Source organism: Furipterus horrens, unplaced genomic scaffold, assembly GCF_987537825.1.
Source record: "Furipterus horrens unplaced genomic scaffold, mFurHor1.1.pri manual_scaffold_1, whole genome shotgun sequence".
In the NCBI taxonomy this organism is placed as follows: domain Eukaryota; kingdom Metazoa; phylum Chordata; class Mammalia; order Chiroptera; family Furipteridae; genus Furipterus; species Furipterus horrens.
In genome coordinates this window covers 190,875,799-190,896,939 of record NW_028327171.1, presented here as the reverse complement: position 1 = coordinate 190,896,939, position 21,141 = coordinate 190,875,799, and the positions used below count along the sequence as shown (strand labels likewise).

At 38.4% G+C, this 21,141-nt stretch overlaps 1 protein-coding gene across 1 annotated transcript; it reads left to right on the top strand.

Annotated features, from left to right (window-relative positions):
• Nucleotides 1-664: 664 nt before the first annotated feature.
• Nucleotides 665-16,672, top strand: TMEM237 (transmembrane protein 237). The gene is made up of 13 exons (XM_090268434.1): nt 665-807; nt 2,597-2,628; nt 3,240-3,250; nt 4,130-4,186; nt 6,330-6,464; nt 7,951-8,068; nt 8,845-9,002; nt 10,808-10,931; nt 11,143-11,334; nt 12,399-12,472; nt 13,123-13,216; nt 14,032-14,153; nt 16,020-16,672. Exons 1-13 carry the CDS (start codon nt 772-774, stop codon nt 16,085-16,087), a joined length of 1,221 nt encoding a protein of 406 aa, XP_090124560.1. The 5' UTR covers nt 665-771; the 3' UTR covers nt 16,088-16,672.
• The last annotated feature ends 4,469 nt before the right edge of the window (nt 16,673-21,141 follow it).

The window sequence follows — 21,141 nt, the reverse complement described above, 5'->3', positions numbered from 1 at the left end:
CTCACTCAGCAAGAAAGATGGGTTAACATACACAAATTATATCTAACATCAAGACCTATACACACTGCTCTGTCCTCATCATTTTACACATCAGAGCTGTAGCAATCATTAATTTTCCTGAAACTCATGATCTACTTTCATGCCTCAATAAGGCAGGGCAATGAATTTTAGTCCTAGAGACCAGTATCTGAGAAAACCACATGAGGATGTTATTCCAAGAAGTCTTGTTTTTCCTTCCCTTGATCTGAGACTTAGTCGCTCTTCCTGTCCCTGTATCTACTGCATTCTTTCTCCATATCCACGCCCCCCACACACTTTTAACTGTAAAACAGAGTGCATGCTTCAAAATATTTCTATTTCAAAGCGAATCTTCTTTAAAAAACAAACAAAACGGAGATGAAGTCATTGTTGAAACTTATTTTAGGCCGGATTTGATTTTGTTGTGCTTCTTTGAGAAAAAGGTTTCCCAAGGGCAAGCAACTGGAGAAATATCAAACCCCCCCCCCAACCCCCCACCCCGCTGCCGCTGCGGTTGCTTCCAAAGTGAAAAGTGGGCCTGGGGGTTAAGAGCTTGCGTCGGAAGCTCCGAAACCTGGGAACTCTGGGCGGGGCGGAGGCAGGCAGAGGCAGGCGGAGACCTGGTACCGGGTGTGGAGGCCCAGTTAGGAGCAGAGACATCTCCACCTCCTGCAAGTCCCGGAGGCGGCCTCGAGGGAAACTAGGCTGGGGCCCTCGGCGGTTGCGCCAAGGGAGCCCAGCAGGGAAAGCGCCATGAAGGACTCGGGGCTTCCGCTGGAGGACCACCCGGTGAGCGCTGAAGGGCGCGTCGGCCAAGCTAAGTGCTGGCGAGGAGGGTGCTGCCCTAACGCGGCAGCTACTCCTGGGGCGGGTCGGACGCCAGCACGCTGGGGATCCTAAGGGGAGAGCCGGGCCGGTGGACGTGAGCGTCGACCCGCTTTGGTGCCAACAGGATTGGATTCGGGCGGGGTGGGGGGGGGGGCTTAAATTCGTCCCAAGGCCGGGACCCGAACTCCCGAGCCGGGCGTAAAGTTTCCGGGGCCTGAGTGAACATGTTGCCATGACGACGCTTCCTCTCACAGCCGCCCGCCTCCCGGGAGGCTTCGGGCTGCCAGCAAGGCAATTCCTACTGACTCCTCCTGGAGGGCATGTAGCCGCCCGGGAAAGAGATCGCTTTTTGCCTGCGGAGACTTTTAACGGTGGTTTTCTCCCACGTTTCTCGAACAAATCACTTGGGGAACCATGGGGGAAAACCGTGATTGCTACCCCACGCCTGCTGGAGTCTCTCCACCCGGACTCCCCAGCCACGGCTGCAACGCCCCCTTCCTGGCTTGGGTAAACCGAAAGGCCAGGCAGAGGGCCGGTGAACCCCCTTACTCCTGTAGCGCCCGGAGGAGGCTGCGGGCCGCAGGGCCTGAGCGACGCAGCCCGATGATGCATTGCGCCTGCGCGCGGCCGGCCCGGGCGTGTGTGAGTGCTGTCGGGGAGTTTAGGAAAGATGGGAAAGAAGCTGGTGGTAAGTGAACCTTAGTTGCTTTTAAGTTATTTGAATTTTGTGTTCAGTTGAACCGTTCTACTTTCGAGGGGCTTAAAGTTTGGGTTTTTGCATGGCGATACGCGATTTTTGCGGGACTTTTGAAATGTGGAGTTGTGTGAACTGAGCCTTGCATGGAGCGCTGTTAATAGCATCTTCAGAACAAAAGCGCTTGCATGTGACTATCTTTCCGTGTTGTAATGTTAGTCACTGGATAGTGTTAAGACAGCCGGCCTTGCCTTCAACTTGTAGCATTTATATTAACACACAGTTTAAACCAACGGATTGCTAAACGAGACAGATGAAGAACAAACTACAAGAAAATTTAACATTAACCCTTTTGAATCAGTGTTCTGTGTAAGCAGCATGAGATACTTGGAACATTAAACTGATTTCTAGGCGTTATTATTAGTATTTTGTTTTAAAAGATTCCAGAATGCTTCTTAACTATACTGTCTCTGAACTTCAAACACAACTCTTACCCATGTAAAGCACAGCATGAGTCCCCCCTGCCCCGCCCCCAATTCTTTCTGTTCTAAAATGCATTCTTCATCCAGTCTTCAGAGCAATCTTTTTAAAAAGTATGTGACTGTGTGACTTAAAACCTCCATTGGCTTCCTACTGAATTAAAACAAAATCTGGATTCCTGCCCTCCGTCTCGGGACCCTAACTGATCTGGCCTCTGCCCACCTCCCTCTCCTTGGTAACTGCTGCAGCCTTACTGCCTGTCTGCCTGGAACACTCCAAGTCCAATCGCCCCTAAACTCCCTCATTTATCTATCTATCTATCTATCTATCTATCTATCTATCTATCTATCTATATATAATTGTTATCTGCTAATCATCACTAGAATGTAAAATTTCATGAAAGTGGGATTTCTTTGTTTTGTTCATTAATGTATCCTTAGTGCTTACAGCAGGGCCTGGCCTGCAGATTAAAAGGAAGACAGAGAGGAAGGAATTTTATATGAAATTTAGAATAGGTAGATGAAATTTAAATAGTGCCCATTTGAATTACAAGTAACTTTCTTCTTTTCTCCATAGCGTCCTCCACGAGCCCTTCCACCTGTGCCAAGGTAATTTACAGTAATTTTATTATTGAGTTTTTAAAATGCAAAATGAATAAAGTGAAAAATTGACTAACATTGCAGAACTATAATATTTCAGAAAAGATGTCTTGAAATTTTTAGGAAAAGGCTTCTTAACAGTTTAAGGATGAAAAAAAAATCCCTGAATCAATAGGATAACAGTTATAATTAAATGTTCTTTTTCAAAGCCTGAATATAAATATGGCAGGATAATGGATCTATTCTGAATGTTTAAGTGACTTGTTTCTCAGAATTCCAACCTTCTTTTGTTTGCTAAGGTAGTTTCCTGAGTTTAAGCTGATTTTAATCAGTGACAGAGTAAGAGTTCTTAATCTGTTTAATCCACTGTATTAATAGATAGTAGAGGATATGTACACGTAGATTCAGAAAATATTGGGGTCCTTATTAGCAGTAATTTTAAAAGATTATTATTTGTAAATAAACTAGTTTGTAAACTAGCAGACTTTGTGTGAAAATAATTTTATTTTAAATTTGTAATGATTTAAGTCAGTTTTCAGTCTAACAATATAATAGATTTCTAATTAATAGTTTTTTTTTTTTCTTTGCCCTGAATTAAATTTGGTTGGTGTCATGTAAAGTGATATTCAAGGTGAGTTAGTTCATTGTTAATGTAAAACTTTCTAAATATAGTATTTGATGTTTAAAAGTTTAATTTATTAATATTTATCTTAAAATTGAATCAGAATGGTATAATTTATAATACTGAAATATCTTTTTATCATAATAATCTATGGCTACCCTTTTAAAATAATGGTTAATAACTGTTATATGGTTGATATTTGATCTTAATAATAAAATAAAAATATAAAAGCACTCATCCCTGAATGATGTCACCGAGATCATAACTCTTGGCTTATTTGTAGTTCTGTATAGAGACTGCATTTTCCTCTGTCTCATTTAGTCAGGATAGACTGGGTTATGCTACATTAACCCCCAAATCTCAGTGACTTAATGTCATACAGGATTATTTCTGGTTAATGCGAAGTCCATTGTGGCAACAAATCAGGGCATTTACCTGTTACTTCCTCTTCACTAATAATGCAGTGATTCATTCTACTTCCATGTGTGGTTCTTCCATCTTAATGTGAAGTCTCCTCAGTTGCCACAGCAAGGGAAGAGAAAGCTAGAGGGTTTCTCACTGGCTCTTTCAATGTTTTGGTCTCCAAATGACACAGATCACTTCTCTCTTAGCCTGTTGGCCAGAACCAATCTTAGGCCCCACCTAAGTCCTAGGGGGCTGGGAAAGGTAGGGGATCAGATGACTATGTGGTGAACACACTATGTCACAGTTTCTAACTGTGTCAAAGTCTCTTGACTTATTTGATTTTCTTGCCTTTTTCCCCTAATGTGTGGATGTTGGCTGGATCCAGAGAAGAGAGGGAAAGATCTTCCCTATTAAAAATTCCCCTCTGACTGTTGCTGCATAGGATTTTAGGCAGTCTTTTCAGTTTTTCTTTTTGTTTTATAGATGATATTTCACTTAGTCGTCCTAAGAAAAAGAAGCCAAGAACAAAAACCACAGTAGGTAAGAAGTTGTTCTTCGCTGCATGGAATCACAAGTTTTTCCAGGACTTCAGGCATGATAAACATTGTAGCTTAGGGAGAGACAGGTCGCTGCTGTGTTGAGGATAGAATCGAGATCACTTTGAAGCAGTAGGAATCCTGGTGGTGGTGAGGGACAAGAGAGTGGGCAGCCTGAGGAATGTCTAGAAGGATTCATAAAATAAAGGGTTGTGCCACCAATACTCTGACTTCCACTACATTCTTGGACTCTTGGAGATCTTTTATCCCTAGACAACGTAAGTTATCTTAAGCTATGATTGGTTTCAGACCCTTGAACAGGATACTGGATATAGAGACACAGGTTCTTGGATATTGCATTTTAGTCAGAGAATCTCCGTTAGAGCATGAGTCTGAAGGCAGGGTCATGCCATCCAGGTATTAAAGCTCCAGTAATGTGCAAGTTCTGTGAACTCCTTTTTGTTTTAGTTAACCACCAAATCCTGGATGTTCTGTCAGTAACTCAGACTCGCACATTGAGGGTTCATCACCTTCAACAATAAATCAGTTTTTACTTCTCACTCACAAATTTCTGTTAATGGAACCCACCACTCTCCAGTTACTCAGGCTGAAAACCTCAGTGTCACCTCTGACTGGTCCTTTCACTCTACTTGCTGCCTCTACTTCCTGCTTCTTCTGTGGCATCTTTTATGTCTCTTTCCCTTTTCATTTCCACTGTCACAACTGTGAGTAGGTTAGCTCCTTTCCTCTTTTAACCTGAACTATCGTGTGGTAGCCTCCAATATTGTGCTTCTAGCTTTCTTTCACTCTAGTTGGTCCTGTCTACCGCTGCTGGATGAACTTCATAAAGCCCATAGCTGATCATACCTTACACTTGGTGAGAAACTTATGTTGGCTTATCATTGATGTCCTAACAAATGGAGAAAAAGAGAGAAAGGGCGATGGATGTATAGAAAGAGAAAAAGACCTAGACGTAGAGAAAAAGAAAAATGGTGCAAAGAGACTTAGATTCACAAAGATACTGAAATGCTAGGCTCTAAAAATATACTCACTGTTAAATATAGACATGTACATCTGGACTTAGGGAGGTCACAGGTGGAAGATACAATAAAGACAGAGTTTGGAGCAGAGATACGGCTCTGTCCCAGCTACCAGCACTTACTTCTTATAAAATTCAGTGCCCTATACATAAAAAGGGATATGTTGCTAGGTTATTAAAATGATTCATTTCGATTATTTCAAATTTTTCACTTTTCTAGTTTTGCAGTTCTGAAATAGTGGGTGGTGGGAAAGAAGAGCTATTTTCGTAGGATGAGTTGCTAGCAGTGAAATTGCTGGAGAAAAGACCTGGACGTTAGTAATATGATAAGATTCTGCTAAATTGCCTTAAAGGAAGCTCTAGTTATTTTATTGCCACCAACAGAGTTTTAGTGTCACATTTGCTAAATCCTTGACAATATTGGGCAATATCAATCTTTAAAATTCTTTTGTCAATCGAATAGGCAAAAAGTGCTTATTTTAGTTTTCATTTATCTGAATACTAATGAGGTTAAGCATATTTTTATTTGTTTATTAATACATTTATTTTTCTTCTTTTGTGAAGAAGATGGAAAGGGGAATATAGCCAAAATTCAAATCTGCCAAAATGTGTCAAAATCTGTTCAAAGACTTGATGAGGGGAGAGATTGAAATGAATGACCAAATGAAGAGATTTATAAATTATCTGTTAACTCCAGTTATCCACGATGATGCTATTATGTGTTAATTTACTAATGAAGTGCTAAACTCTATAGAGGCTAGTCATTCTTAAGGCATAAGACAAATAAGAGTGTTCTCTATGGTGACAGTTTCCATTATATTTTTACCTTGTTGAAAATTCTGAAGCAAATTCTCTACCTCTCCTTCTTTTGTTCTTCTTCCTAGCTGCCCCCACCCACATTTTTCTTCATTTTCCCTTGCTCCCTCATCTATTTCCTTTCTCAACTTAAAACCTGAAGGTACAGGTGAGGAGGAAGGAAATCAAGATTTGGGGCATAATCAGTTCTGTAGAAGGGGTTATTATATAGGAAACATTCCAATTCCCTCTTTTTAAGGCTCTGATCTCTGCTCAAGTTATTCCTTTTTTTTTTCACTCTGTATTTCTGTAGCAAGTGCTTCTTTGGAAGGCCTTGTTCAGACTGTTACTCATAGGCCATCTGAGAGCAGTGAGCCACCAACTAAAGGACCCAAAGAGCATGTAGAAGCTCCGGTTCAAAGAAGACAGAAGACCAAGCTACCTCTTGGTATGTAAGAAAACAAGGTTAAGTTGTGGTAGCACTTGTGATTTTGGCTGTATTATTAAAAACCTGTCTGTTCCCATTTTTTCTCACCCATATCCATTTTTTTTCTTTCTTAAAATTTTTATCACTAGAGTAACTCTAATGGGGTAAGTCAAGAACACTTTAGAGGGCCTTTTTTGATCATATGTGTGTAGATTTTAAGGGAAGTGGTACAAATTCAGGACTAAAATATAAAGTTTAGATCTTGATGTGTGTAAGAAATTAGTATATTATGAAATGGACATTTGAGATTAGTGGGGAATGGTTAGATTATTAACAATAATATAATGAGGCAACAGCCATCATTTATTGAATTTTGCTGTATTCACAAGGTAGACAATATTGTATCATTTATTTTGCCTATCAAATTGGCAGTACTTTTTATTTTTTTTAAGGATTTTATTTATTTATTTTTAGAGAGAGGGGAAGGGAGGGAGAAAGGGAGAGAAACATCCATGTGTGGTTGCCTCTCATGCATCACCAACCAGGGACCTGGCCCTCAACCTAGGCATGTGCCCTGACTAGGAATCGAACCGGTGACCCTTTGGTTTACAAGCCAGCACTCAGTCCACTGAACCACACCTGCCAGAGTGGCAGTGCTTTTTAAAACTTAATAAAATAAGAAACTGTTGATGAGAAATGGGAACACTCATATGCTGCTGATAGGAGTATAAATTGGTATAGCCTGTTTGAATTTATAGGAATAGAAGTAACTACAACAGCTATGGTAATTAAAAGATGTTGACTGCAATATTATTTATAAGAGTAGAAACTAGTAATACCAAATATTTAACAATGTGATCCTGGCTAAATAAAAATGTTTTATCCATTTAATAGAAACCAAGTACCCATTAACAGGATTGTTAAAGTGATAGAGTGACATGGAAAACCACCAGTAATATATGGTTGAGTCAAAAACAAAGGTTATAAAATAGTATGTATCAGAGGATCCCACTTTGTAAAATACATTGTATTAATTTTTAGGGCTGCCATAACAGATTACCACAGACTGGGTGACATAAAAGAACAGAAATATAGGCTCTCACAGTTCTGGAGGCTGGAAGTTGGAAAGCAAGGTGTGCACAGGGCTGCGCTCCCTCCGAAGGGTCTAGGGAAGAATCCATCCTTGCCTCTTCCAGCTTCTGGTGGTTCTTAGCAGCGCTTGGCTTGTGACAGCATAACATCATTCTGTGACTCTTGTCCTCACATTTTCCCATGTGTATCTCTGTTGAATTATGTAATTATTTTTCCATATTTTTTGGCATTGCAATTTCAAATTTTTTCTTGTGTTTTAAAGGTGTAAAATTTTTTAAATAAAAAATGTGTAAGATGCTGAAAACTTTTTTGCCCTATTAAATTTTTTAAGGTTCTCTTGTATACAAAAGTCTTATACATTACTTTTCTTTTTACATTGTATTAATTGAAAATTTTAATTTACTTTTTTTTTCAGAATTGGATACTGCCTTCACCCAGAAGACATCTAGTCCATTTTTATTACAGAATGAAAATGGTATTGATGTGGAGCCAGCTGAGGAGCCAGTTATTCCCAAACCCCGAAGGAAGACAAAGTAAGAATGTATCTGATCTTCTAGATATTCTTCAGGGACACCCTGATGCTTAATTCAGAGCTCCAGAACAATAGCTTCTGATTAGATCTTATAAATACTTGTAGTTGTATATCTCTAGGGTAAGAAGTATTACAGAAATATTAGTTAAACCAATCTAGCGATAAATTTGAAAAGTATAAACCACCAAGAAAAGTAAAATATTGTACTTAAATAAGAATTCTTTGGAGCTGTCTCTAAAAAAGAGTAACACAAATATAGTATTTTATATAAGTAGCAAAAAATTACATATTAAAGATATTAAAAGTTAAAGGTAATATGAATAAAATTAATAATTATAATTTATTTTCTCATGTTAACAGAATTCAAATTATGATTATTTCAGCAACAAGTAAAACTGTGTATTTTAGCTTGGGAAATTGTGTCGGATAAAAGGAATGGCATACTCTAAAGAAGTACTCTGGAAGTTATATAACACCGTTATTTGTATTTAGGCATGACCCTATAATTAATAATCAATGTCTATATAAATTGATATCATTTTAAGTCTGAAAAGAACCTCTGGTTCATTCACGTCATTGTGCAGAGGAGAAAACTGAGGTCCACAGAAATATAGATGAATTGTGCACATGACAGTTAATAACAGATCTGTTGAGTAAAATCCAGATTTTTCCACTCAAAGTCCAGGGCTCTTTTCATTCTACTCCCAGGTACCTCCTTACTTGGGTCTGTAAAAATTCAGTAATCATCCATTTTTTTTACATTCTCCGTGATTCCAGGAAAACACAGCCAGCGGAATTGCATTATGCCAATGAGCTGGGAGTAGAAGATGAAGACATAATTACTGATGAGCAAAGTAGTCCAGAACAACAGTCTGTGTTCACTGCACCCACTGGCATTAGCCAGCCTGTAGGCAAAGTGTTTGTGGAAAAAAGCCGTAAGTACTTCCTTGTTTTGGAACATGAACGCTCTAAAAAGTATCTAAGGATATCCTTTGATCCAGGAATTATACTTCTGGGAATCTGAATGAAAGAAATAAGCAAAAAACAAGGACAAAAATTTATACACAAAGCTAATCATCACACTGTTATTCACGAGAACAAAAAACTGGAAATAACCTAAATATAAAAGAGCATAGGAATAATGGAATGAAATCTGCATTATTAACAATAATGTTCAGAGAGAATTTTACATTTTGTGGAAACAGTCTAATGAAAAATAAACACACACATGTATACTTTGATCTCAACTATAGAATGCACAGGACAAAATACTAGAAGGAAATATGGCAAAATATTAATGCTGGTTGTTTCTGGGTTATGGGGTTTTGGGTAATTGTAAAAATCTCCCCTTACCCCTGACCCATTTCTTTATTCTTTGTTTTACTTTACCAGTTTTCTGCAGTTGATAGTGGTGTTGGTGGTGGGGCAGGTAATGATATAAATTCTATAATTAAAAATAAATGAGAAAACATACGTGATAGTATTGCCATCTTAAATAAGAAATGCAACATTATAGCTGTATATTCTTTTGGAAAACAGTTCTGATGTTATGTAGCATGCACTGGTTATAAGACTGCATTTGCAGTGTTTTAAGAAAAACTTACCAGAAGCATGATTATGACCACATGCTCCTCCCATGGATGTGCTGTATGCTATGAATATACTGCCTAAAGGACTCATCTGGAACAAAGACTAGTCCTTGAAACTTACAATTTAGATTTTATGTAAGTTGTTTTAAAATTGTGGTTCTGTAATATCCCACCTGAGGGACCTTTGCCAGGGAGAAACCTGTGATCTAGGGAGGCTGTCCAGGGTCTCACAGTTGATTAGTGCAGAACTGGGACTCAGGGCTTCATGATTTCTAGCCCATTGCTTTTACTAGCATACCATGTGGTCATTTAATTTACTTCAAGCTGTCATCAAGCAGTATCACTCAGGTGTTTTTATTCTTGCTTCCCTAAGCACAGAAACTTCCCCCTGAAGTAACTGGCTGTAAGAAATACTCGTTGTCCAGAAGTTGTCTTTGCTTAGGGAAAATTAGGTGATGCACCTTTGTCTTTGTTCTCCAAAATACCTGACGGCCAGGGTTGGCAAGCATGACTGAAGCAGAACCTTCCCTGAGGTCCATTTGTGGATTGGTAGCTATGTGAGAAGGGACCTCCTTGTCAACAGTAAATGGGTAAAGCCCTGCTCACAGAGTGCTGATACTTTTCACAGGAATCTTTATAAAACCACCCATTTCTTTTCTGTCATCACAGAGCACCATGCTACACACATTGGTATCTTTTCCTGAGAAATGTAAAATGTTTTCAAATACTGACTTATTTGGTTGACATTTGAACTTTAGTGCTTCTAAAATCTCTACATTAGAATATTTTAGCCTTGGTCATGTTAAAGGTGTCTAGACTTTTTTCTTAATTGGAAGTCCATTATTGTATTTCATTAAATATAATCGATTTCCGAAACTGTTATTTCAACATCATTTTGGTTTGAGAATAAGGCACATGGACATTGTTTATTTTTCCTAAAGATGAAAAAAGCACTGTGTTTAAGCAACTGAAAGAAAAGAATCTTTTGAAATAAGGACTGTGTTAGGATTTTTAGAGAGAAAAATGGCAAAATTTCATACTCCATCTAAGGGTTCTTAAGTACAGGATAATAATGTAAAAAAAAAAAAAAAAAAAAAGACTGTCAGGGTTCTTCTCTCTTGCTAATTAATAATTGTGTAATGTGCTCTTAGGGCGATTCCAGGCCACCAATCGTTCAGAGTTGATAAAGACCACAGAAAACATAGATGTGTCAGTGGACATGAAGCCTTCCTGGACGACCAGAGACGTGGCACTTTCAGTGCATCGGGCTTTCAGGTGGCTGCTTTTGTTGGACTTTTCCTAAAACAAATATTCCATATGTATATATTTTTTAAAGTTTTGATTGTTCAACACTGGTAAACAATCTGCCTTCCATGTAGTAAAAAGAAAAGGCTTGTTTTTATTTTTTGTGAAATGGTGAATTTTACTCTTCTATGAATAGATTTTTAAAATATTTTTGCTTTTTACTTTACCCTTTTCCATTCAGGATGATTGGTCTCTTTTCTCATGGTTTCTTGGCTGGCTGTGCTGTGTGGAATATTATTGTGATATATGTTCTAGCAGGACATCAGCTTTCTAACCTCTCAAACCTTCTGCGACAATACAAGACCTTAGCATATCCATTCCAGAGTCTTCTCTACTTGCTTTTGGCTCTCAGTACAATTTCAGCTTTTGACAGGTAAGACTATTGGGACTATAGATCCTGCTAACTTTTTTCAGGAGGAAATGTTGAGCAAAATCTGTCGCTGACTGACAGTTTTCAAAACAGAATTATAGGATATTAATATTATTTTGACTCATTTTTAGGCTAGTCTGTTTTTGTTATTTTGGGGTTAGGGAGTGGATATACTGTGAAGAAAAAAGAAATAACCAAAAGTCTTAACTCGTTTCAGCATCAATTCTTAAGTCTAAAATTTCTTCCAAATATAATCAAATTCAAAAAGTCCCAAATATAATCTAAATCATCTGAATCAGGTACAGATGAGAGTTTGGATATTGTATCAGTTTCTTAGGTTGCTGTAAGAAATACAACAAACTGAGTGGCTTAAAACAATAACAATTTATTTTCTCACAGTTCTGGAGGCTAGAAGTGTGAAATCACATGTCAGCAAGGTTGGCTCCATTATGGAGGGCTCCGAGAGAGCCTAGTCCATGCCTCTCTTCTAGCTTGCGGTAGTTGCTGGCAATCCTTGGTGTTCCTTGGCTAGTAGAAGCATCACTCCAATCTCTGCCTCTGTTGTCACATGGCAATCTTCCCTGTGTATCTTTATGTCTGGGCTTCTTCTCTTTTTTTAATCCTCAGCTGAGGATATGGTTTTTATTGATCTTAGAGAGAGAGGCAGGTGGAGAGAGAGTGAGAAACACTGATTGGTTGCCTCCCGTACATGCCCTGGCCAGGGATCAGACCCACAACCCAGGTATGTGCCGTGACCGAGAATTGAACCTACAACCTTTTGGTGTGTGGGGCGATGCTCCAATCAGCTGAGCCACCTGGCCAGGGCAATTTGTCTCTTCTTTTATAAGGATACCAGCCATATTGCATTATGGTCCATTCTAATGGCCTCATCTTAACTTGATCACATCTATAAAGGCCTGATTTCCAAATAAACTAGCTACTTAAGGCTTAGTAAGAGACAATAAATATAGTAGCATTAGAATAGAGAAGGAAGCACTATAGTCAAGAGAATACAGTTTTGTAAGAAGTTTATAGTTGCACTGTGACAAGAGACTTGTATTTTCTAGGATTGACTTTGCCAAAACATCAGTAGCAATCCGAAATTTTCTTGCCCTGGATTCAACAGCTTTAGCATCTTTCTGTGAGTAAATAGTTTAATTTGATAACTATGTTATATTTCAGTTACATTGTAATTTTGAACAAGGAAAAGTTTAATTTTATTTTTACAAAGATTTTATATTATTGCTACCTATAAACATTACTTATAGATATGCAGTAGAAGTTGTAATTTAAAAACATGGCAGGCATAATTTTGATTAAATTATTTTTCAATAGAGGTTGATCTTAACATTTAAGTTTAATTTGTTCTATATTGAGTAATATTTAACTTTTGTATTTTCTACTTGACAGTAAACAGATTGAGCTGGCATGGAATTTCAGTAATAAATACTATTTTTTATCTTTTGGATAATTTGGAATACATTTTGTGTTAAGTTATGAAAATATTACTAAAACTTGTTTTAGGACCTTGAGTCGGTTACTTAATTTCTTAAAAGATCTTCTAGGTTCTAGTCAGTTCTAATAATGAAATAGCGGACAACTCAAAAGACCCTTTTGTACCTGTGTTCTTGAAAACTAATCCAGCCAGCTGAAATTGATTAAATAAATTTCTTTTATATCATCATTCCCCAAAGTACAGATTATTTTTGTACCTTAAAGTAATCTACAAATTCAAAATAAACTTGGCTGTTAAAAATACATTATTTGTAATTACATTTATCTTTTCCTCAGTGTACTTTACTGCTCTTATACTATCTCTGAGTCAGCAAATGACAAGTGACAGGATACACCTTTACACACCTTCTTCTGTTAATGGTAGCCTCTGGTAAGATTCACAATAGCATTGACAATTTTTGATGGTAATAACAGTGATAATGAGGGTAATGGTACCATTCTAATCCTTTCTTCCTTTTACATGTTTTTATCTATAAATAATAATAAAGGTCCCTGTTTTTGTCTCCAAAATTGTGGCACGAAAATACCTATTTCATTGGTTAATGGATAACTATTATTATGAACACCTGCATTTTAAAAAAATCTGTTTTAAATCTCTTAAGTTACTGCTTTAAAATCAGTCATTACACAATGAACTGGAAGAACCCTGCACCCTCACCCAAATCTGGAGCTTGATACCCCAAAATAGTTATGGGGATGAGTAGCTGGGACAGAGGAGGGAAATCAAGCAATGCTAGAAAGAACAGACTGAAGAGCGCCAGCCTCCTCAGATCAGTGGCAACCGTGGCTCTAACAGGCGGCTGAGATTCCAGTTCACAAAACTCAGAGGGGCAGTCTTTTGAGAGAGTGACTAGAATCATAAGGTAAAGAGAGGAAGGAAAGATACTTCTTACAGAGTAAGTACCAACACAGTAGTTGGAAGGCAAACTTAGAAAAAAATTTGGCAACACTGAATTTCCATTTACATCAGTGTACAAAGCACATCTATTTAGAATTCAATAACCTTTGAACATTTATTCTCATGATACATATTTGGTGTATTTTATAGGGTATCATATTTTATTTTCTTCTTGTTATCCCTGTAGATGAGGACTGCATTTTTTTAAAGTTTATAAAATAGATATATTTAGCTATATGAACAAAAATGAAGACATTCATTACTAATGAGTATTTCTGTATCTTTAGGGCAGCAGGAGTTGAGGAACAGGTTCTCCAGCCATGGATCATGGTGAATCTGGTGGTGGCCGTCCTGGTTGGATTATCTTGGCTTTTTTTGTCTTATAGGCCAGGCATGGATCTTAGCGAAGGTATTAAAGAACAAATAGCATAAGCATATCATGAAATCTTCTATAATGATTTTAGAAATCTTTTAATGGCTATGGCTTATAATGCTGTGATAGCAAAGACATATTTAAAATAAGATAACGCAAGAAGAGTGCCAAGAAAGTGGTGAAACAGAAAGCTAAGAGAAGCAGGGAGGAGTTTTAGGGAAGCTGAATGAGAGCCTTCAGTGGCCCTGGTGTATGTTTAGGTATGTTTTGTTTTGTTTTGTTTTTGGAACCCCTTGTGAATTTTATAGAGAGTCTTTGCTCTTCATTTCTCCTCTTTATTTTATTTTGTTTTATTTTTTATTACAGTTTACTTTCAATATTATTTTGTATTAGTTGCAGGTAGATAGCAAGCACAGTGGTCAACCATACTTCACAAGGTCAAAATATCTTTTAATTTGAAATAAATCATGCTTCATCTATGTAGCTCTGTAAGATGCATATTAGAGTGAATTATTCTTACCGCTTCTCCTGTGTGCAATAAATTCTTAACCTTTCATAGTCTAATAAAGTGGTTAGTACTCTTACCTTTAGTGTACCCAGTGTGAAGTGAAATTTACTAACCTCTAGTTCTCAGACCCCTTTTGGGATCCCTGAAGGAGAGAAGCCATGTAAGCAAACTTCTAGTCCTTCAGCACCACTTTAGAAACTGCTTGCTATTTGTAGTGTAAGTTGTATTTTATTGGCAGATGTTCCACAATTTCGCCCTTCAATCTCTATGATATTTTATGGACTTTGGTTATTATTATGTTCTTGATTGTTAAACATTCTGAGCATTTAACTGCAAATCTAATTTTATCTAATTACAAACTGTCTCAAGTCTTAGAACTGAGACCCTTCCCAGCATTTCTATTTGTAAAAATCAAGACAAAAAATGAAACTTGTGTACTTTCATTTATGAACGCACCTTTTTGTATCATCATTCTTATGTTGCTTCACTAAATATCCTCTTGCTTTATTTATTTTGATATATGTGAAGTATTTTTAAAAATCTTTCTAAGGTTTATATATTTTGCTGCTTTCTTTTACTCAGTACAGTTTTTAGTCATTCAAATACTTTTTTCAGCCAATACATCTGAAAACATTATTAGGTTCCTGAGGTTTTCTTTTTTAATATTTCTTGGTATTTTAATAAATTACGTATGTATGCTAAGTAATCATTTAAATGTAGAAATGTCAACTAATACTCTACTGTAGTTGGGATTGAGCTGGCTTATGCAGTATTCAGTTTAAATGACAAAATATGTGTTACTTGCTGAATATTTACTGAATCCTGCTCTCTTTTAGGGCCACAGGAGTTATATAACTTTTTATTTCCATGTGGATAAAAAAGTAAATGTAAAGTGGGGATGATAATACCTCACTTATAGGATCATTAGGGTGATTAAATGGGATAACACATGAAAGATATCCTGGCAGATACCTCATTTGTTAGTTCCAGGTCCTTCTTCTACATCAGTCCCCTACATTTTAGGTTATCATGATCACTATAGAATTAGACATTTCAGCTGTTTAATGATCCTGTATTCTCCAAGTGACTTAAATTTCCTGGTGAGCGTTATTATGTTATTTCCATTATGTTTTATTTTTCGGGGATTAACAATATATTTAAAACTTGAAAATTTTTATTTTTTTGATAAAATATAAATGCAAAACTTGTACATTTGTCATTAGCTCACCTTTTAAATCAGATTTTACTATTAAGAATTCTTACTTGTACTTGAGTCTTTCTGTTGTTGTATATTATGTCAATATTTTAAAGAACTGTTTATAATTAAACTAAAAAACTCTTTTTGATGTATTGGGAAACTATTTTAAATATGGTTTGTTCATTTTCTCTTCCAGAGTTAATGTTCTCCTCTGATGTGGAAGAGTATCCTGATAAAGATAAAGGAATCAAAGCCTCTTCATAATGCCAACTCAACTTCAGAGGAATAATAACCCAGTATTTAGAATTTTTCTCATTCTTGTTTTTAAATGTATTTTTATAAGATATGTACAAGTGTATTTGGAATTGATTTTTTTTTATTATATAATACTGAAAAAATTCTCTCAAGATTATGGAAAATGTTAAAATTGTATCTGCAGTTTATACTCAAACATTAATCTCAATAGCATTATTATCTTAATGACAAAGGAGATAATGAGCTAGAAACCAGTAGGTGAACGTGTTTCTTTCCTGTTCTCACAAATTAGTTGCATTTATAATCATTAACTTAAAAAGCACTAACACAGAAAATGCCCTAATTTTAGTGTTACAAAAGATGTATCAGGTTTAAACATAAATTTAGGGAATAGGGAAGAAGGGGGAAAAAAAGACCTTCATTATTTATTTTTAATGTGTGCTTTCTGAATTAATTGAAGTATAAAATTTATCTTTTTTGGAACTGACTTAATGGTTTTGTATCTGTAATAAGTATAATGTAATGTAATTTAGCTTGGAAAATGCTTCACTTTATGGCTAATAAAAGGAAAATGTTATCTTTTTCATTTGAAAAGCTTTACAGCCAAAAAAGTTTACTTCCCTTTAAAACCTATAGCAGTGGTTCCCATGGCTGGCTGCACATCAGAATCATTTAGGGAGCTTAAAAAAACTATGGTAAAGGAGAAGCTGAGTAGGCCAAGAGCTCAGGGAAATAAAGGAGAGGCTAAGTGAGTTTGTTGAGCTAACACTCAATTGACTTCTGCAGACCTGTTTCCTCTGCCTGTTTTTCCCTGACAAGAAATATGAGTAGAAATTCACTGTGTCTATTCTCAAGCTCTTTGTCAGAGAGATTTTGGTTCTCGAAATTCCACTCTTGATGTAGGTGCTGTATTGGAAAAGGTCTCTTCAGAGCTGTATCCAGTGGTGCCTCAACTGGTATGAAACTGTAGAGCTCAAGATAATAATAACACTATGGGGAAAGGTGTCTCAAAGGTTCTGGAGCGCATCAGTAAAACGGTTGGGCCATCCCTGATTAGCAAGCAACTGAATGTTGTAGAACAGAAGAGAATTGAGAAACTGATGATAGAGGGATGGCTCTGAGAATAGGTCTAAATTTGGTGTTAGCATCCTAGCAGAATTTTGCTATCTGTAAGGGAATTTCCCCTGCTATCACAGAATTGTGAATCCACTGGCATCCTTCCAGTTCCAGCTTTCACTCATCAACCATGGTCTTCATGCTGGCAGCAAGCTGGCAGTGCAGAAGTTCATGATCCCCCATGTCAGCAAATTTCAGGGAAGCCATGCTTCTTAGAGCTGAGGCTTACCACACCTGAACAGTGTCATCAAGGTGAATATGAGAAAACCAATGTGGGGGGGTTGTGGTAGACTGAATAATGTCTTCCAGAGCTATCCATGTTCCAATTCTTGGAACCTTACATGGCAAAAGGGATTTTGCAGATGTGACTAAGGTTGTAAACCTTAAAATAGGGAGATTATCCTGTATTACAGGGTGGGCCCAGCATAATCACATGAGTCCTTAAAAACAAACTTCCACCCTGACTGGTGTGGCTCAGTGGAGTGAGTGCCAGCCTGTGAATCAAAAGGTTACCAATTCAATTCCTAGTCAGGGAACATGCCTGGGTTGCAGGCCAGGTCCCCAGTTGGAAGCACATGAAAAGCAATTACACATTCATGTTTCTCTCCCTCCCTTCCCCCCTCTCTAAAAATAAATACAACCTTAAAAAAAAACTTTCATTGTCATATGATGATGAAAGAAGGGTCAGAGAGTTGTGATGTTGCTTGCTTTGAAGAAGGAGGAGGGGGCCACAAGCCAAGGAGTGTGGGTGACCTCCAGAGCCTAAGAACAGCCCTTGGCTGACAGCCAGCAAGGAAACAGATAGGAGCTCCATCCTACTTGTAAAGGAACTGAATTCTGCCAACATCCCAAAAGCAAGACAACAAGATTCCCCTAGGACTCCAGAAAGGAATTCGGCCTGCTGACACCTTGGTTTTAGCCTGGTGCTACTGGTGTCAGGTTTTTGACATACAGAACTAGAAGACAGCAAATGTGTGTGTAAACTTCTAGGTCTGTGATAATTTGTTCAGGCAGCAATAGAAAGTTAATTCAATGTTAGAGGGGATTTTGCTCCCAACATTTTAGAAAATAGAGAAGGTCTGAAGCTTTTGTGAATGTCACTGGGAAAGCTGGCTACCTGGATATTATTTGTAAACCAGTGTAGGCATAGTTGTTTTTGAATTTTTCAAGTCTTGGAAGTATGATTTGGACTTTAAATCCCCTGAGCAGCTGGTAGATCTGTACAAATTTTCATCAGGGAAAATCCAGTGGTGTCTATCAAAAAACCTAGGGCCATGAGGATGGGGAAAGTTAGAAGTTCATTGCTAATGTATATTTCCATGATTGGCTCAAAATCATTTTCCTTACCTTTCTCTAATTAAGTGTGGGTAGAGTGATATAAGTAGCATTTCTGAGGTGTCAACAGACAAGATCCCTAGTGGTTTTTTTTTTTTTTAAGGTGCAAAATAAAGTGTTCAGTAATTAATACCTTCCTCTCCGTACTCCCCCCACACAGAACAAGACATATACTGTATAGGCTCCTAGGCCCCATCGCCAGAGATTCAGATTCAATAGATCTGAGGTGGTGCCTGGAAAACGACCTTGTAGAAAAAGATACCCCAGGTGATTGTGATACACCCAAGTAGACTCGCTGGCATTTGGGACCTGTGGCCTACTTGCAAACTATCATGAAACATAAAGCTTGGATTGAGATAGATAATTTGATCTTGGTCAGATTGCTAGGTCTGTGTGAAGACACACAGACACAGTAAAACATGAGGCTCATAATCTAGTCAAAAGACAGGTATGAGAGTTGAAGAATCTAGGAAAGTATTGCAATTCTAAATTGAATCATACAGGATATAATCTTTTGAAATTAGCTTTTCCTACTCAGCATAATTCCCTGGAGATCATTCAAACTGTTTTACTAGACTGTTGGAACATCGAGAACTCGGGATAGTGTAAGGAAGTAATGATTGCTATTGCAAGTCATTACAAGGACGAGGGCTAATGATGGCTGAAGGGGCAGACCAGTAAAAACGAGCTAGGGTGTGCAATCAACGTGCTGGAGCAGCCTTGCTCTCCACCAGCAGGCTCTGACTTCCTTCTAAGGGAACCTAAAATGACCCTCCGGGCTCGCTGAGCTCGCACGCCCCCAAAACCAGCCCTGGACAGGAGCCGGGCCTACACGGGCACGTGGAGGGTTGGAGATGGGGGTGGGGAGAGCGCGGGAAAAGCCCTGAGAGGGCTGCGCCTGCGCAGGAGCAGGCCGTCGGTTAGGCACAGACCCTCCCGGCGGAGGATGGAGGAAAGGATCCTCCCCAACAGCTGACCAGGGTTTCCAAACCCGGGGATAGCCACGGCGGGCGGGTCCGTTCCCAGTTCACTGCCTCGACATTTAGAGGAGGTCCCATACCTCCCTGGAAACCACGCACATCAGAGGGCCGGAGATTTCTCCAGTCCGTAACTTGCCGGAGTCGGCCATACCACCAGGGGCCTGCCCAGGGACCAGGCCAAGGAGGGCACTGGGCGCCGCCTGATGAGTGTGAGTGACCCCCCGCCCCCCGGGGGAGCCTGTCCCCTACCGACCACTGAGAGGGCCAAGGAAGGAAAAAAAGGGTCGGCGTATGCAGATGGGAGGTAGGGAGACCTGCCCTAAATTGGAAGGTGGTAATGCCTGAGAAAGATCTCGACAGTGGTTTAACCTGCCAGAGCCTCCTTTTATTAACTGTTGTATGAATACAGTAACTGCCTGCCTTACTTACAGGGTTGTCTGAAGAGCCAACGGAGATGATATAAAGTGCTTAACAATGCAAAGCACAAAGTGGAGTCCCTATACGTTAGCTGCTGTCCTCCTCACCACTGGGACTTCATTAATGTGGCTAAAGGGCTGAACTCCGGAAACTTGAGTTACCCGTGTTTTCCAAATAAATGTCCTAACATCATTTTTGTTTTAAATCCATCTTTGCCCTAATGACTGGAGATGTCACTAAGTTACCATATGTATTTGTATTTTTTCCGCTGGCCTTTCTATTCTGTTCCACTAGTCTGTTTATCAATTTCTGTACATTACATTGATATAACATAATATATAATATAAACTGTGTCTTACTTCTTCATGCTCTTACACTTCTTTCTGCTGTTTAGGCTCCTCTCCTACTTCTTAATTTTTTACTTCTTCAAACCCACTTGAAGTATCATCACCTCCTTCCCTAACACTCTTCCCCCACCCGCCCTGTCTGAGATCGTTCATGGGCATTCTGATGGGGCTTGGTACTGGAATCTTACCCCTTGTTCCTCCTTTGCTCCAGGGTCGGGACCATTAGTATTTGTGAAAAAGTGGGCAATCAGATGCGGGGCTAAGTCTCAGCTTTATCCAGGGCTTTCTGGTGATAAATCTAAACTGAGAACTATTAGGCAACTCCTACCTCCATCTTAAACTGAAGGCAGTGGGGCTGTAGATGGAGATGGTGAACCACCTTCATTCCGAGCAGACTGTGCCCAGGTGGGCATAGGCATGGGGCCTGGCCACTGAAAGCCTCCAGAAAAGGCAGGTTTCAGACAGCGAGACATAATTATAGGCACACAGATGTGACTCTGTATCAGTGGTCTCCAAATTTCTCTCATTGTGCAATCTTGTCAGTAAAAATCACATGAGCATCATCACCAATGTTTGTATATTTACTTATATATTACATAACAGTGCAATTTACTGTATGAATTGTACAATATACAAAACTAAAATAAATGTTTCTAAAATGATTTTTAATTTCACTTTATTAGTGGTAAAAACTCAATAAGGTTCACGATTTTTTAAAAGCTTGATTTAATATTTTGTTATATAGTGATTTGAGGGTTTGGTTCTAAGGCACATTTGTTCCAGTATCTGTTTTTAATGCTATTATAGTTGAAAAAATTACTGTCAAAGATTTGCAATTCCAAAATGGAAGAGGTACATTTTGGTTATG